General features: G+C 45.2%; 1 protein-coding gene across 8 annotated transcripts; it reads left to right on the top strand.

Annotated features, from left to right (window-relative positions):
- Positions 1-1,323: 1,323 nt before the first annotated feature.
- PIGV (phosphatidylinositol glycan anchor biosynthesis class V) lies at positions 1,324-11,848 on the top strand. 8 transcript variants are annotated; one of them, XM_054571793.1, is made up of 5 exons: positions 1,324-2,013; positions 3,023-3,106; positions 4,885-5,015; positions 8,049-9,170; positions 10,955-11,848. In XM_054571793.1, exons 3-5 carry the CDS (start codon positions 4,938-4,940, stop codon positions 11,234-11,236), a joined length of 1,482 nt encoding a protein of 493 aa, XP_054427768.1. In that variant the 5' UTR covers positions 1,324-2,013; positions 3,023-3,106; positions 4,885-4,937; the 3' UTR covers positions 11,237-11,848. The 8 variants fall into 8 exon arrangements, with proteins under 8 accessions (XP_054427768.1, XP_054427772.1, XP_054427770.1 ...); XM_054571797.1 differs by having other exon boundaries at positions 1,994-2,013; positions 3,018-3,106; XM_054571795.1 differs by lacking the exon at positions 1,324-2,013 and adding an exon at positions 2,024-2,183.
- The last annotated feature ends 4,437 nt before the right edge of the window (positions 11,849-16,285 follow it).

A 16,285-nucleotide genomic window follows, 5' to 3' on the forward strand; every position in this document is an offset into this window, starting at 1 on the left:
CCAAATGATCTTACCTATAAGTGGAACCTAATCATCAAAACAAATGAGCAAAGAACAACCAGGGACATGGAAATAAAGAACAAACTGACTGAGGCCAGAGGGGAGGGGGAAAGGATAACGGGGAAAGAAGGGGAAGGGTCAAGTCAAAGAACCAAGGAAAATGTACACAGGACTCATGGACAAAGACAATGGGGTGGGGATTGTCTTTGGGAGCAAGGGTTAGATGAGGCAGAGGAGAGCAATGGGGCGAGGGGGGTGGAATGGAAACAACCGTAACTGAACAACAATAAAAAAAAAATCCTCTGGTTTTTCTGAAATTCTCGTACAGTATTTTTCAGGGGTTTTTTTTTGAGGCATTTAAATAAATTTTTGTGCTAAAGATCTACTTAAAAATAAATAAAACTTTTTTATAAAAAAATGCATATCTTTACCCCATGTGAATTCACAAAGCAGGGACAGTTCATTTCTCAATTTTGTCTTTGCAAGTAGAGTGCTGCTTGGAGCCCCGCGGACATCTAGAGTCTCAGGCCACAACTTTAGGCCTGGCCAGTTATGAATGAGCCCTGAAGCTTTGCCAATTCACTCACAGGCCTCTGGAGCTGAAAGCAAGTGTGTGTCACTGAAAGCCTGGGGGAAGAATCTTCTAAACTCCATTTTTTTCCCTTCTCCAATGCACAACTAAAATGTGATTTATATTTTATCTACCTTACACACGACAAATACCTGAAGGGCAGTTTAGGTCTCAAAGCTTGAAATGAGTTACAAAGAATCAAAACAGTCCTGGCCAGTGTGGCTCAATTGATTGCCGGCCTGTGAACCTAAAGGTCGCTGGTTCAAGTCCCAGACAGGCCATATTCCTGGGTTTCGAGGCCAAGTGCCTTCCCCTCTCTTTAAATAAATAAAAAATGTTTTTGGTTTTTTTTTTTTTAAATCAAAAGATACAGTCCCCAGTCCCCCAAAAAACTCATCTGGTCTAGTTTTTTTTGCCTGAGAGAGAGCAACCACCTCCTTTGTTCCCACCCACAAGAGTAGCTGTTGTGGAAGATAAACCCCTCCCTCAGCCCGGGTTGTGGCTAGAAGCTAACCCAGCCCCTAGCTTCGTTTGGAGGGCAGATAACTGAAACCACAGAAGGCTTTGGAATCCTGAGAAACAAGAAATTCACCAACGAAGAAGGATTTATTATCTATTTCCTTTAAGTAGGGTGCAAAGTTGTTCTAACAGTTTCCGTTGCATGGGTACCAACTGGCCGCTCCTCCCTAACAGACAGTTTTGTTGAGTTAGCTTCTTTTTTTCTTTTTCTTTTGGCCCCGCTTCCTGCAAGAGAAACTGCTTGAATGAGGAAGGAGAAGGGAGTCCTGTGGGATGTCCTCTGAAGTTTCCTTCACCATCCTCATTAGCCACCTGAGGTGGGGCTGGAGGTTGAAGTAGGACAGAAGGTCCCTGGTAGCTGCAAGAGTGGAAAGTCAGGGATCCCCTACTTTCTTCACACCCACGACGTAGGGTGCCGCTGCTGGCCACAGGAACCCCAAGAAAGCTTTTCTTTCTATTCTCAGAACATCTGTTGTGTGCCAGACGCTGTGCTGAGCTGTTGTTGCCTGACAGCAGGGAAAGTGCAGCTCTGGCTTCTGTAAAGAAGGGCCACGGGGCAGCCCCTAACTCCAAGAGCCTAGGCACACATCGGGAGCTCAGTGAATGTTTGCGGGATGGAACGGGAAAAGAACATCGACTCTAAGACAGCAGCCCCGGGAGACTAACTGAAGGCGGAAGAGGGGGGCCTGAGTAGCGTGCAGTGCGGGGGTAGAAGTCTCCAGGTGTCACCACGGAAGAAAGGTGCCAAGGCAGAGGGGCGCGGCGTGGAGGAACTCTGCAGTCCCCGCCCCACTTGCCCGGAGTCATCATGGCCGCCGCGGAGGAGGCAGCTCCGAGTGCGGGCAGGAGAGGGGCGAAGCGGACGTCGGCGGAGCCAGTGCGCAGGCGTGGTCCTCCTGAGGCCCCCGGATGGAAAAACCAAGGTTTGGGCCCTGCCTGGGACACTGAGACACACTGGCGCTGGGGACCGGGTGCCGGCGTGGGAGCCTTAAATTTCTTGGGGGAGGGAACTTGTCAAACGGCGGCCGAAGGAAATGAGGCGGAGGCCGCCCGGGCCCGGGAAGACCCGCCCCTCCGCCATAGCGGCCTCCAGGTGCCGCCTCTTCCTTTACAGTCCCGCCCTCCCCTGTCTTCCGCCCCTGCGGCCAGGCCTGGCCTTTCCGGCCCCCTCAGAAATAGTCCTTGGGTACTTAGGGGAGAGGAGATACCCGATTCCCGCTTGGGACTATGTCCGAAAGAAGCGGGCTAGAATGGGCTTTAGGCGCGGCTGGGCTGGCAGGAGGCGGTCCCTGGCTCGCGACGGCCCGCGAGACCTCTGGCCTTGAGAACCCTTGGTTGAGCCACTTCCGCACCCCACAGAGGATGTTAGTCTTACCCAGAGAGCCCAGGGCTTTAATTCGGCAGGCTTCCCTGTGTTCTCAAATAGGGCCCTCTCTACCCTCAAAATACCCAGCAAGAGCTTCGCGGTCATTGAACAAGTACCTGGCTGGATTTGGGAGACCTGGGTTGTAATCCTGTCCAAAAAAAAAAAAAAAAAGCACGTCCCCTTTGGCCGGGGTTCGGCCTGGTGGGAAGACCATGAGGGTTCAGAATTCAAAAACAAACGAAACACACCCGACATTCTCTTTTAAATAGAGCTTTGGGTGTGTCTCGACCCCAAGAGCCTCAGTTTCCATATCTATAAAATGGCGATGGTAACTATACTGACCTCACAGGTGTAGCTCTGATGTAAAACTATGGAGATTTTTATTACTTCTCTGGGGCATATTTATCTCGCGTGAAAAGAGTGAAACAAGTTGCTCCCTGTCCTGCCAGTTCAGAGAGTCATTTGGCAAAGGGGTTGTTGGGAAGTCGAGACTAGCAATTAACTGAAAAGGAAAACTCACTGGCATTATTTTGTTTTTACTTGGTTTACCTGTAAACTAAGCGTAGGCTACAAGTTTCCTGCGGTCGCTGGGGCTAGTGCTTGACTCTGGAGAGAGGAAGGAAGAATGGCAGCCTGGTGAAGAGGCAGAGGTGGGTTGTGCTTTTCTGTTTTCAACCTCTATGCATGTATGTGGGTGGGAAGTAACGAAGGAAAAAATATGAATTCACCCAAGGATAGAGACCCAGCGGCCTGTGACGTTCGCTGTGCCTGTTTCTACGATTCCTTTCGATTCAGCGAGTCAGTGTTGGAAATGGTGGGTAGATTCACAAACGACCTCCGCTCTCTGGGGTTTTCAGAAGGTTGCCTTTGAACTGAATTTTGATGAGCAAACCCGCGTGGCGTTGGTGGCCCCTCCCTTCCTCTAGGCTTCCTGGTGATGGAGTAAGCAGCGGGCTCCCCCTCGTGCTGAGGATATGTACTGTTGTCATTGGCACGCCTTGCTCCCTTTCTGGAGAAATTTTATTTTCCTGTGGCTTCTGTGACTTTGTAGTCTTGCTATTAACGTGAGTATGGTGAGAGAACTATTGGAGCAGTGACTTTATATCCAGAGCCAATGAACTGGTGATGCCACCTCCTGTTCTTGCCACTTCTATTCAATCAGAACACAGGCTTAAAATGTCTGTTTGTATGCTAGGCCCTGGGGATATAGTTGTCAGCAAGATAGACAAAGCCCTTCCAAGCAACTTAATTAAGCAATAGCAGTAAAGACCACAAGGCAGAATGCAATAAGAGCGTATCACATAGTCTAGTGAGGGTCAGAGAAGAATTCCAGAAACAAGTGATTCCTAAAGGTTTGTTAGGTATTAGCAAGATAAGAGAAGAAAGAAAAGTCTTCCAGTCCTTCCTGTGAATTTCTCAGTTTAAGTATTTTTTTTTCCTTGAGGGATAGAGCCTCGATGCACATTGGGAACTCAGTGGATATTTGCAGGATGGAACTGGGGGAAGAACACCAAGTCAGAGAGTTGCCTCTGATGCTCTTGTTCTCCCTTCTGATTTCCTCAATTGGTTCTGTAGAAGCCATTGCTACTTCTTTTAGCCCAAGGAATTGTTTTTTTTAAAAAAAAGCTTTGAAGTGCATTCCTTGCCTCAGAATGGCTTTGCAACTGTTTGGATGTTGTTGCCATTACAACAAAGAGATGGGACATAAGTATTCTCCATCCCTAGTAGTCAACTCTGCCTTCCCTCAAAGTTTGTTTTAGCAGTGTGAGCTGGCTGAAGTCCTGCCAAGTGGTGGTTTTCTTTCCCTTCTCCACTTAATTTAACAGACCAGCTGAACATACATCAGAGAGCTAAGCTGGAGTGTATAGTCATTATGGTCTTCCAGTTCAGTTCTTTGCCCCATTTTGGGGACTCTGGTTTGTGACCTAGTTTATTATTTTGCGCAAGGGGGAAAGGGCACAAAATAACAGCAACCACAATACAGATGTAGTGGTACTTCACACATTAGTCCATTTCACCATCATAATAATTTTGTGAGACGGGCAAAATAATCTGATCCCATTTTATACATAAAGAACTGAGGCTTAGAAGAGCTTGTGAATAACAGAGCCAGGACTTGAACCCAGGTCTTTAGTTTCTGCATTAGGGGCACTCAACAGGCTTTTTAAAGATTTTCTGTGAGTTTAGCTTTCCAGTTTCATGTTTATCTGTGTGGAACTTTCCCAACAAGAGTATAGTACTTCAGAATGACACCAAGTGACATCTGCCTCCAAGATGCTTTTGGGAAGCATCCCAAGATGCATCTGGGAAGTTAAGTGGTTAAATTTTCCTAGTAATGCGGAAGAGGGAGTCTCCTGTGAAGAATGTTTCCCCAAGAATCTACTTTTAGCCCATGTGTGACATTTCCTCCTTGGGTTTTGGAGTTCAGAAACCTGAGGGAGCTCAGTCCCGGCAGCAACACCCCTGAATTCCTGCGAGAGGATGTGGCCCCTGGACGAGTCCCAGAAAGAGGTGCTGAGGTTTGCAGTCAGCTGCCGTGTCCTGACTCTGGTGCTGCAGGTCAGTCTCCGATCTTCTGCGCTGAACATGCTGTTGCCACATGACTGGGCTAGACACTAAGAATAGTCCCCATCTTCTTTTTATCTTCCAGGTGTGCCCCTCCATGTGGTTGGAACCATAGACACTTAGGCTTCATAGCTGAAAAATGGGCAGGACTCTTAGGAATGGTGTATTAGCCCTTTGTTTTACACATGAAGCAGCAAAGGCCCAGAAAAGTTGAATGGCTTCCCTGAAGTCACATAGCAAGTTAGAGAAGGGCCAGACTCAGACCCCAGGTTTTCTAACTCTTGATCTAGTGGTCTTTGCAGCAGACCACGATGTCCCATAACCAGAGATGCCATTAGAGTGTGACAGCTCAAAGCATTGCCCTGGGTCCCCTAACCAAGAGACTGAGCACTGTGTCAGTCAGTTGAGTGGGAAAGAGGCGGCACTGTCCTGAGACCATCTGTGTGTATTTGTTTAGTTAGTAGTGCCACCTGGTCTTCCCCCAGGTGTTTCCCCTTGCAGCCTCACCCACACACAGCCCTCAGAATGCATTCGCACTTTTGCAAAACTCCCTTTCCCCTGTCCTTATATATATTTTAATCAAATTTCATATGTGTATGAATTATATCCAGTGCCTAGCACAGTGCCCAGTGCTTAGTAGGTTCTCAGTATGTGTTGTTGAATGTAGTCAACACCCTAGATATATTATATTAGCATAATTACGTGTGCCTTTTATCACAAGCTTCATTCCCTCTGAGGCTCATAGCTGGTTCCTTTGTGGAAATCGCCTTTCCTCTCTCCTCCCTCACTACAGGAGACATAGTAGGCTCTGCTGGCTCCCAGGTTTAGTGAAAAGTATCTTCAGCTTGGAGATTAGGGCTGATATCTGTGACTGTCACTCCTGTCCCCTTTGTTTACACTGTTTGAAATGGCCTGATTACAAAAACAAATAAGTAAGTAAACTGACCAAAAACAGAAAGAGCCTTAAAAATGAGGTTGTATTCCTGGTGCCAGGCTGGAGAAAGTGGCTTGGCGATAACTGTGATTGGCAGACCCAGTGGAGCAATACTGTGAATCGGCATCTGGGATAGGGAACCAGGACAGCTGGGTTCTAATTCAGATGGAGATTTCGAAACAAGGATGTTTTCTAGACTGTTCACTCAATCATCGTAAGTTATTAAGTACTTACTCATGCTAGGTGGTGAGCATAAAAGTCATGGTCTGTTTTCCCTAAAGTAACTGACAATCTAATGTGGCAAAAAGACATTTAACAATAATGTTATTTTGTTACTTCTCCCACTGTGCTCCCCTTCCAGGTTTAAAGCTCATGCCATCAGAATATATTGCTAGTTACCCTTCATTGTTGCTGTCATCTGTGTTAATGACAGCTCATTCCTCCTCATTCTTAAGGTTTTACCTCCTGATTCACAGTTTCTATCCAGCACAACTGTTGATTTCTTGGTAGTTTGAATATTAATAAAGCTGATACACCTGACTACTATCTTCTCTCTTTGCAGCTCATTTTCTCAGCATGCCAGCTCTAACGATTCTTCCAACCCCTCAGGATTTATAATCCATTGATTCTACCACTGTTTCATTGATTCTCACCCACCTCAAGGCTTCAGCTTCACTTTTTACTCAGCTTAGATTCCGTGCTCCATCACGCATCCCCGCATAGCTCACTTGCTCTCTTCTCCCTATGTCCAACCTTGGTTAAATTCAGTTCTGTGTCTGTTCCATGCCTGCACCTTCCCAGAGTAAAACACACCTATAGTAACTAGTTTCCTTTTATTGAAAATCATTAACACAAGTGAGTCCCTAGTGCCACCTGGTAATGTTAGTATATTTCCTTGGTCCACTCACCGCCCCCTCCCCATTTTTCTGCACATCAGAATCGCCTGGGAGAGCTCAGTGCCCAGGCTGTACCCAATACCAGTGAAATTATTAACTCTGGGGGAGGAACCCAGGCATCAGTATTTGTAAAACTACCTGGGTAATTCCAGTGCACAGTCTATTTTGAGAACTAGGGTCAAGTCTCTAGCATCTTTTCTCCAAATTGCTTTTTTGAATGAAAACTCAGAAAAGTAGAAACAATCAGAAGCAAATTTCTGCATGCCTGCACCGCGTCCATCAGTATACCTACATCTTCCCTCTGCGGAAGGTTGGGCCAGCTGTCTGTCCTCTCCAAGGCTAGCTCTACAGCCTGTGCAGCAGATTCCATCCTCTTTCGCCTGCTCCAGCAATCCTCCGCTCCCTTTCTTGTGTACTCATTTCCTTTCAACTGGATTATTCCCATTAGTAAACAAATACTTATCTCCCAACTTAAAAAACAATGTAAAGAAAAGATTTCTCTTTACCCCCACATTGTCATTCACCGACTAACCCTTTCTCTGCCTCTCTTTATAGCAAACTTCCTCCAACTAGTTGTCTGCATGCACTATCTCCCTTCTCCCCTTTGCTGTTGAACCCAGCCTAAAAAATCTTCTTTCTCTTCCACCCCACTGAAATCAAAGTCACTAGTGACCTTCACATTGCTAAGTCTAGTGGCCAGTTTTCAGTCCCCTTCTTATGTAACCTGTTGGCAGCATTTCGCAGAGCTGATCACTCTCTTGCTTCACTTGGTTCTAAGACACCAGGCTCTCCTGGTTTTCCCCTTATCTCACTGACTGGTCCTTCTTTATCTTCAATGCTAGATCTTTACCCTGTCTTGAGTCACTAAATGTTGATGTGTCCAAGGCCCAGTCCTCAGATCTCTTCTCTTCTCTATGTGTACTTTCTAGTGCTCTCATTTAGTCTCATACCTTTAAATACCACCCCAGTACTTATATCTCCCAAATTTATATCTCTAGCCCTGATCACTCTCCTGACCTTCAGACTCATACATCTCACTGCCTTGTTGACCTCTGCTCTGGAATGTCCAACTGAAACTTAACCAGCCCAAAACTGAACTGATTCCCCCCAACAGATCTGTTCTTCTTCATTTTATTAAAAAGTAATTCTTTTCTTCCAGTTGTTAAATGAAAATCCTGGTTCTCCTTCATCCCACAGGCTCTCTTCAATGCCATCATCCCGGATCACCGTGCAGAAGCCTTCTCTCCTCCTCGCCTCGCTCCCTCGGGCTCTGTGGACCGACTTGTGGAAGGTCTCCTGGGTGGCCTGTCTCACTGGGATGCTGAACACTTTCTGTTCATTGCTGAGCATGGCTACCTGTATGAGCACAACTTTGCCTTCTTCCCTGGTTTCCCCCTGGTCCTGTTGATGGGGACTGAACTGCTGAGACCCCTGAGGGGGTTACTGAGCCTACGGAGTTGCCTGTTAATCTCAGTAGCATTGCTCAATTCCTTGTTCTCTATCCTGGCTGCAGTTGCACTTCATGACCTGGGCTGTCTGGTTTTGCACTGTCCCCGCCAGGCCTTTTATGGAGCACTGCTTTTCTGCCTCAGTCCTGCCAATGTCTTCCTGGCTGCCGGTTACTCAGAAGCTTTGTTTGCCCTCCTGACATTCACCGCCATGGGGCAGCTGGAAAGGGGCCGAAGCTGGACTACTGGACTTCTCTTTGCCCTTGCTGCCGGTGTACGCTCCAATGGGCTGGTCAGTGTTGGCTTCCTCATTCATTCTCAGTGCCGAGGCTTTTTCTCTTCTCTCATGGTACTGAATCCTCTGAGACAGGTCTTGAAGCTAATGGGCTCTGTGTTCCTGTCCATGCTGACACTTGGCCTTCCCTTTGCCCTGTTTCAGTATTATGCCTACACCCAGTTCTGTCTACCAGGCTCAGTCCACTCCATCCCTGAGCCCTTGCTGCAGTTAGCTTTGGACAAGGGCTACCGAATTGCAAAGGGAAACAAGCCTCCTTGGTGCTACTGGGAACTTCCCCTAATATACAGCTATATTCAGGATATCTACTGGAATGTTGGCTTTTTGAGATACTATGAGCTTAAGCAGGTGCCCAATTTTTTGCTGGCCGCACCAGTGGCTATACTGGTTGCCTGGGCAACTTGGACATATGTGACCACCTACCCTTGGTTCTGCCTTACACTTGGGATGCGAAGGAACAAGAACAATGAGACCCTAGAGAAGCCTGATCCTGGATTCCTCAGTCCTCAGGTGTTTGTGTACCTGGTCCACGCTGTAGCACTGCTTCTCTTTGGCAGTTTGTGCATGCACGTTCAGGTGAGGTGGATTCCTGGCTGGGACAGGATGTGAATACAGGCAAAACCCCTGGGCCAGGGGTGGGGAAGAGAGCTAATTTTTCCCATTTGAGTGATCTATGCCTAATTTATGTATTCAACAATTATGTAGGGGCTTTCTTTGTGCTAGACCATGGGTCACACCACAGAGGATGAGACATGAATAAGATAAGATTGCTGCTCACCTTGGCTGGTGTGGTTCAGTGGATTGAGTCACTGGTTCCATTCCCAGTCATGGCACATGTGTGGGTTGCAGGCCAGGTTCCCAGTTGGGGGCATGCGAGAGGCAACCGATCAGTATATCTCTTGCACATTGATGTTTCTGTCCCTCTCTTTCTTCTTTCCCCTCTCTCTAAGAAGTAAATAAATAAAATCTTTAAAAAAAAAAAAAAAAAAGGCACTAGCTTGTGTGGCTTGGTGGATTGAGGGCTGGCTTGCAAACCAAAGGGTTGCTGGTTCAATTCCCAGTGTAGGGCACATGCCTGGGTTGTAGGCCAGGTCCCCAGCCAGGGGGGTGTGTGAGAGGCAACTATACATTGATGTTTCTCTCCCTCTCTTTCCCTCTCTAAAAATAAATAAGTAAAATCTTTAAAAAAAAAAAAAAAAAAAAAAAAGATTGCTGCCCCAGTGGATCTTATGGTAGAAATTGGAGACAGACATGTAACAGATAAAATTAGAGCACAGTGGAATGGGAGGGGACTTGCTTTTTTTTGAGAAAAATTACTATGGAAGCACAGAGGAAAAAAGCTGATTGAAGGAGGGCATCATATTTAGGCCAGGTTATAAAGAATAAGCAAATTCCATTTAAGAAGCAAAGTAAGAACATTCTGGGCAAATGAAGGATATGGGCAAAGACATGAGAGTTGTGAAAGGACCTGATTTGACTGAGATATAGGAATAAGCACAGAGAATACCTCTGGGACCTTCCCCTAATACATAGTTATACCCAGAATATCAACTTGATAGTTGACTTTCTGAGGTATCCTGAGTGGGTGCTCAATTTTCAGAGGAGATGTCTTGTGCACAGTTGTGGGGGGCAGTGGCAGTAGAGAGGGATGGAAAGAGTTTGATCATTCATTTGATTTTTTTGTTGTTGTTCCTGGCTGTGGTCCCAGTTTCAACTTAACCCTAAGGAAGTATTTTTTTCTCCATGCTGGCCACTCCTTAGCAGTTTCTGCCTCTTGGAGGCACACATCGGCTGTTTGTAAAGTTCTCTGAGTTGTGTGAATAAAAGGCACAGAGGAACAGAAAGTAGCATTCTGTATTTGTAGCTGGATTAGCTAGTAGAGGGAATACCAGCAAAGCTTAGCGTTTCCAGGTAGATGAGGGAGGCCATTTGGCTCTAAACTCCTCCAGAAGAGGGACTGTTGAGCAATAGTATCCTCTGTCCCCTTTCCTTCTGCTTTGCCACCCTCACACAATGAGGGAACCACCTTAGGCTCCCAAAGCTCCACATAACAGCCTAGAGTTTATAGTTCAGGCCCTGGTCTAAAATAGGACCCCACAGAGCTTTTTTTATATTGATTTACACATTACTGTGGTAATTAGTCTATAGCGTGTTTATTTATAACATTGAGGTCACCTGGTTGGTATCATGTACCGCTTTGTAAGGCAGATCCTAAGCTCTATTAAATTTTGCGTCCAGTGTAATTAATGTCTAGTCATGGGGTTATAGTTCACCCAGCAGCAGGGAAGCCCTAGGCTGGTCCAATTTGAGTCAGTGACATTCCAATAAATGTGTGGGTTTCCCCCTTTTATGATTTCCAGGTTCTCACCAGGTTTTTGGGCTCCTCCACACCTATTGTGTACTGGTTTGCAGCTCACTTGCTTCAGGACCGAGAGCCACTGCTGAGATCCCTAGAGACGATGCCCTGGAAGCCTGTTGCAGGGGACTCCCCACCAGGACAAAAGGTCCCTAGAAATTCTATCATGGGACTTTTGTACAACTGGAAAACCTGTTCTCTAGTCACACGATGCATTCTAGGCTACTTCCTGACTTACTGGCTCCTGGGACTACTCCTACATTGCAACTTCCTGCCTTGGACATGACCTAGAATTTCAGGGGACAGACTTAATGCCAACCAAACCAGGTCTGAAAGTACAAATACATAAATACACTGCCTGCACTGCCTTGGGATTCTTACTCTGTCCATTAGAACCTCTTTCTCTATTTGAAGGCTGGTTAGGAATGGGAGCAGTATGAGCCACTAGAGAGCCCCTAATGGTCCTGGCTATGGAAAATTTTAGGGTAGTAAGTATTTTCACAGAAAGTGAAAGCAATCTTATTCTAAATCTAAAGTATACCTTGATCTGTCTCTTTAACCAAGCACAGCAGAGAGAGCCTTGAACTTACCAGTGATCCACTTGTAAATTTAAACATAAATTTCGTCAAAGGCTCTAGCTAACAGGCTACTAATAGTCCACACATGATGGCAGAGGTCTGAACAGTGTAGTGGCAATAATAAGTAAAGTGCGACCTTCTTTTCTAAATGGGACATTGTTGCCCTGGCCTCAGGGCATGAGCCTGGGTGTCAGGTTTGGTCCCTGGTCAGAGCACGTAAGAAAGGCAGGCAGCCAGTCGATGTTTCTCTCTCGTGTTGGTGTTCCTCTCCCTCTTTCCCTCCCTTCTCCTCTCTCTAAAAATAAATAAAATCTTTAAAAAAAAAATTTTTAATGTGTCATTGTTCCTGATATATTTAATGATTTGTTAATGTATTTATATAAGAAGTCTTACAAAGATATGCAGATTAAACAACTTTTGGTTATATGAGCAATCAATACCTTTTTAAAAATAATACAAATTATGTCTGGCTGGTGTGGCTCAGTGGACTGAGCCGGCCTGTGAACCAAAAGGTCACTGGTTTGATTCCCAGTCAGGGCACATGCCTGGGTTGTGGGCCAACTCCCCAGTTGGGAGTGCTTAAGAGGCAACCACACATTGATGTTTCTCTCCCTCTCTCCCTCCCTTTCTCTCTAAAAATAAATAAAATCTGAAAAAATAATAATACAAATTACTTGGGGAAAAAAGTCATAGTAGAAAGCACTGCACAAGGAAGCAGGAGACCTGGATTCTAGTCCTCGCAGTAAAACCCGCTTACCAGCTATGTGACCTTGGGAGAGTGCTCAGAGCCTCAGTTACCTCTTCTGAAACTAAGGGAAATGATACTATCCCAAAAGCCAGCGGGGGCGGGAGGTGGGGGCGGCGGTAGGGAAGGGGAATGAACCCCATACTTGACATACTTGTAGGTCCCTTTCTCCTTTAATATCTTAAGAGCGGCCTTAAACAATGGAATCATCCCAGTCTAAACACTTTTGTGGAGGCTCAAATGAGACTTCAGGAGAATTTATTCAGTTTTGCTTTCAGCATTTAAAAGAAGCTCTCCCCTTCATGGGTGCAACTCGGGAGTAACTTAAGTGAACTTTTCTTGGAATGAGGGAAAACAGTGATACCTGGCAAATAAGGCTCCTGTTCTGCATAAGTAAACCTGTGCCAGGCAACTAAATAGTCAAAGCAGTGACTGGTTTGCCTTCTGTGCCCAAGTACCTGTGCTTGCTTAATTGGTAGACATGGGTCCGAGGAGCCCACATGGCAGCATGAACTGATAAATTGTAGTTAAATCCAAGGTTGAATGAAATGGTATCTGACTGCCCCATTGGTTATGAGCCCATCACTTTAGTGGTAGTAAGATCCTTGACTCCTGCTGTACTATTTTTTGCTCATTCTTTTTTTATTTTATTTTTATACTCACCAGAGGACATGTCCATCGATTTTTAAAAAGAGGGGGAGGGATGGAGATAAACATCTATGGGATGAAAGAGAGAACCATCCAGGGACCAAATCCACAACCTAGGCATGTGCCCTGATTTGGAATCGAACCCATGACCTTTCAGTTTACGGGATGACACTCCAACCAACTCAGCCATACTGGCTAGGGCTGCTCACTCTGAGCCAAGTAAGAGGCTCTCCACATCATAACCACTCCTTCCCTATTTGAGCAAAAAAATTCCATCAAAGTAAGTGGTTAATCATAAGCAGCTTCTGGAGAGCCCTGAGAATTGGAATTTTGACACGCTCCCTCTGACCATGACAGAAAGCTAAACTTGCCAGCTGAAGGGAAGTTCCTGGCTGAGTCCCAGCACCCTCTGTTGGAGCTTCTAGTCAGCCTGGCCAATAAACATTTCCCATCCATTGCCCCAGCTTTAGCACAGCTGAGAGAATTTGGTCCAGAGTCAAATGCTTTTGAAAATGTACACACAGATTGGGGCAGCCCTCTGCCTTCTGCCAAGACACCCGAGTGCCCTTCTTGGCAAAAAATCATCCCTGCCCTAGTGTCCTTCCAGTTGGCAGAAATTTTTCCCTCCCTCCTCACCAACAGCTGCAAATCCAGGGACTTCCACCCTGTGTGCAGGAAGAGCTGAGGTCCTGTTTCAGCTCTTCGTTGCAGAGGAAGGAGCACTATACTCTGCTCTCATGCATTCTCCTCTTTGCCTCTTCCTGGTGGATAAACACTCCACAGAGTAGGGAGTGATTTCACTGCTCTGGCAGTCTCAGCTTCACCTTTATACTAGATCTCATCACCCCCAGAAAAAAAGTGATTTCAGGACTAGAGACCCTACAAATGGGAATTCCATCTTCTCAACTAAATCACACTGGTATTCAGCAAAGACCATTATGGTTTCAGTTGACCACGGAGGATATAACTGAGGACCCCAGCTTGGTGGACGCACCTGCGTGACCTAGAGACAACACGGTTTTCTCTTTGACCTTGGAGAGATGGAGTTGCTCCTCTCTAAGGATCTAAGGAATGGGCTGATTTTATGGCCAGCAGCTGTCCTTTTACCATCCTTTTAACAGTCTTTAATAGTCTGGGAGAGGGACATGAAGGGCCCAAGGCAGGAAGCTTCCTGTTTACCCTGAGGTCTAACAATGCTGCGGCTGGGTTGGGCTTCTACAATTTCAGAGAAAAGTAATTTCCTTCTCTGAGACCCAGCTAAAACAGAAACCAGAGCTTCATGTATCTAGAAGTGGATGCTTTTTTGTTCTTTAATGAAGGTGGGAGGAGGGGGAGTGTTTGACATGTCTTCACCAGTCCCCCTGGGAGGGAAATCACTCCTTTCCTTGAACAGGCCTCTCACCTTCATCTAAAAATGTAATGTGTGCAGGCTCAAGGGATTTGAAGCTGACTGATTCTTTCAGCAATTGTTTATTCCTATTTTAGGGGGATAAAATGACTCACTGTGCCTCCCGTCCTCAAATAACTGTCTCATAGAGTTGCTAGCAGATACACAGAAATATTAATCAAGATAGAAACTGATCAATTCTGGAAAATAGAGGGATATTTAAATATCTTGCTCTACATCGTTCTACATAAACTTTTTATGATGAAGATGAATCAAAGTTTTACTGGTATGCTTAGGAAAAGGTAAGTGAGGTAGAGAATAAATACTCTAAATTCACACAAGGTGGAGATCCCTTCCAGCTTGGAATACCTGAAAAGGCTTCGTGGAGAAATGGCCTTTGGACTGGGCTTCGAAGGACAGATAGGATTTAAAATTTAAGGGCAGAGAATGAGTATTGGAAGGAGGAAATGGAACAGGACAGGGAAAGCTTAGTTTGAGTGGAACTGAGGTATCATCAATATTGAGGTCTAGGCCTTGAAATCAGCCCCAAGCCCAGCCCTGCTGTGTACTAGTTCTGTAAATAGGAGCCAGATACTAAATCTCCAAGCCTCAGTTTACTCCTCCATAAAATATGGGGAGTAACTCTATAGCTTATAGATGTGAATAATGGCATTATCTGTTTCACAGGCTTATTGTGGAAATTAAATGAAATGTGTTTAGAACACTACTAACAAGGGAATAGCTGCATTTGGACATGTTGAGTTTACAATGCCATCAGCACATTCATATGCCAGGAAATGTGGAACTGGAGACAAGAAGAGGGGTCAGAAGAGTCATCTAACCAAACATGATAATTACAGCAGCCATGAGATTGGATGTGATTGTCAAAAGGAAAAGTGTAGAGGGAGAAAGGGGTCTCTAAGACCTTGGGCAAGTGACTTAACTTCTCTAAACCTGTTTTCTCATCTCTAAATAGGGGTGATAGCATCTATCACACAGAGTAGTTATGAGGAATAAATGAGACACTAGATAAAGCACTAGCATGGTGTCTGACACATAGAACCTCATGAAAAACAAAAAAGAAAAAATTCCATCATTATTATCATTATTAAAGGACTATAAACAAATAGTTTCTGGGAAAGAATGAGTTTCAAGAAGAAAGAAATGGTTATCAGGGTCATGCTGTTAAGGTTAAAGAAAGGATGAGAAAAGTACACTAACTGCTATAACAACTCCCAAAATGTAGAATCTTAAAAATAAAAGGTTTTTCTTACTTACACTGTAGTATAATGCACGTTTGAGGAGGGAGGCCTGTTCTACTCAGTCGCTTGGGACACAGGCTTCTCCCATTTTGTGGCTGTGCCCTCAGAGAGAGAGAGAGAGAGGGAGAGAGAGATTGAGAGATTTTAAGGAACTGGCACATAGTTGTGGATGCTGGCAAGTCTAAAATCTTCAGGGTAGGCCAGCAGCTGAAGACCCATGAAAGAGTTAATGTGTTGTTTGTTTGTTTTTACCGCTAATAAGACCTTCAACTCATTAGATGAGGCCCACCTACTGTATGAAAAATAATTTGCTTTACTCAAAGTCTACTGATTAAATGTCAACCTCATCTAAAAAAAATACCTTCACAGAAACATCTAGAATAATATTTGACCAAATATCTGCATACCGTGGCCTAGCCAAGTTGACACACAAAATTAACAAAATAGATTTCTGCTCCATTTGCTTCTAGTCAGATCCATGTAACACTAACCACACAAGTTCTTTCCTAGATAGACTTTTCAACCTGATATACTTACTTGCTTCTTTACCCCCTTGCCTCACTCTCAATGTAATGGTGGCTACATTAAAGCTGTGTGAATTAATAAGTGGGAAGGTCATGCTCTTCACCTGATATTTGCTTAAGAGGTGATCATATCTCTCAATTCCAGTGGTTCAAGACCTTTTTCAATCTTATATTATTTGTTGTCCAGAATC

Source organism: Pteronotus mesoamericanus, unplaced genomic scaffold (genome assembly GCF_021234165.1).
Source record: "Pteronotus mesoamericanus isolate MK-2021 breed Mesoamerican mustached bat unplaced genomic scaffold, CSHL_Meso_final contig_221, whole genome shotgun sequence".
Taxonomy (NCBI): Eukaryota; Metazoa; Chordata; class Mammalia; order Chiroptera; family Mormoopidae; genus Pteronotus; species Pteronotus mesoamericanus.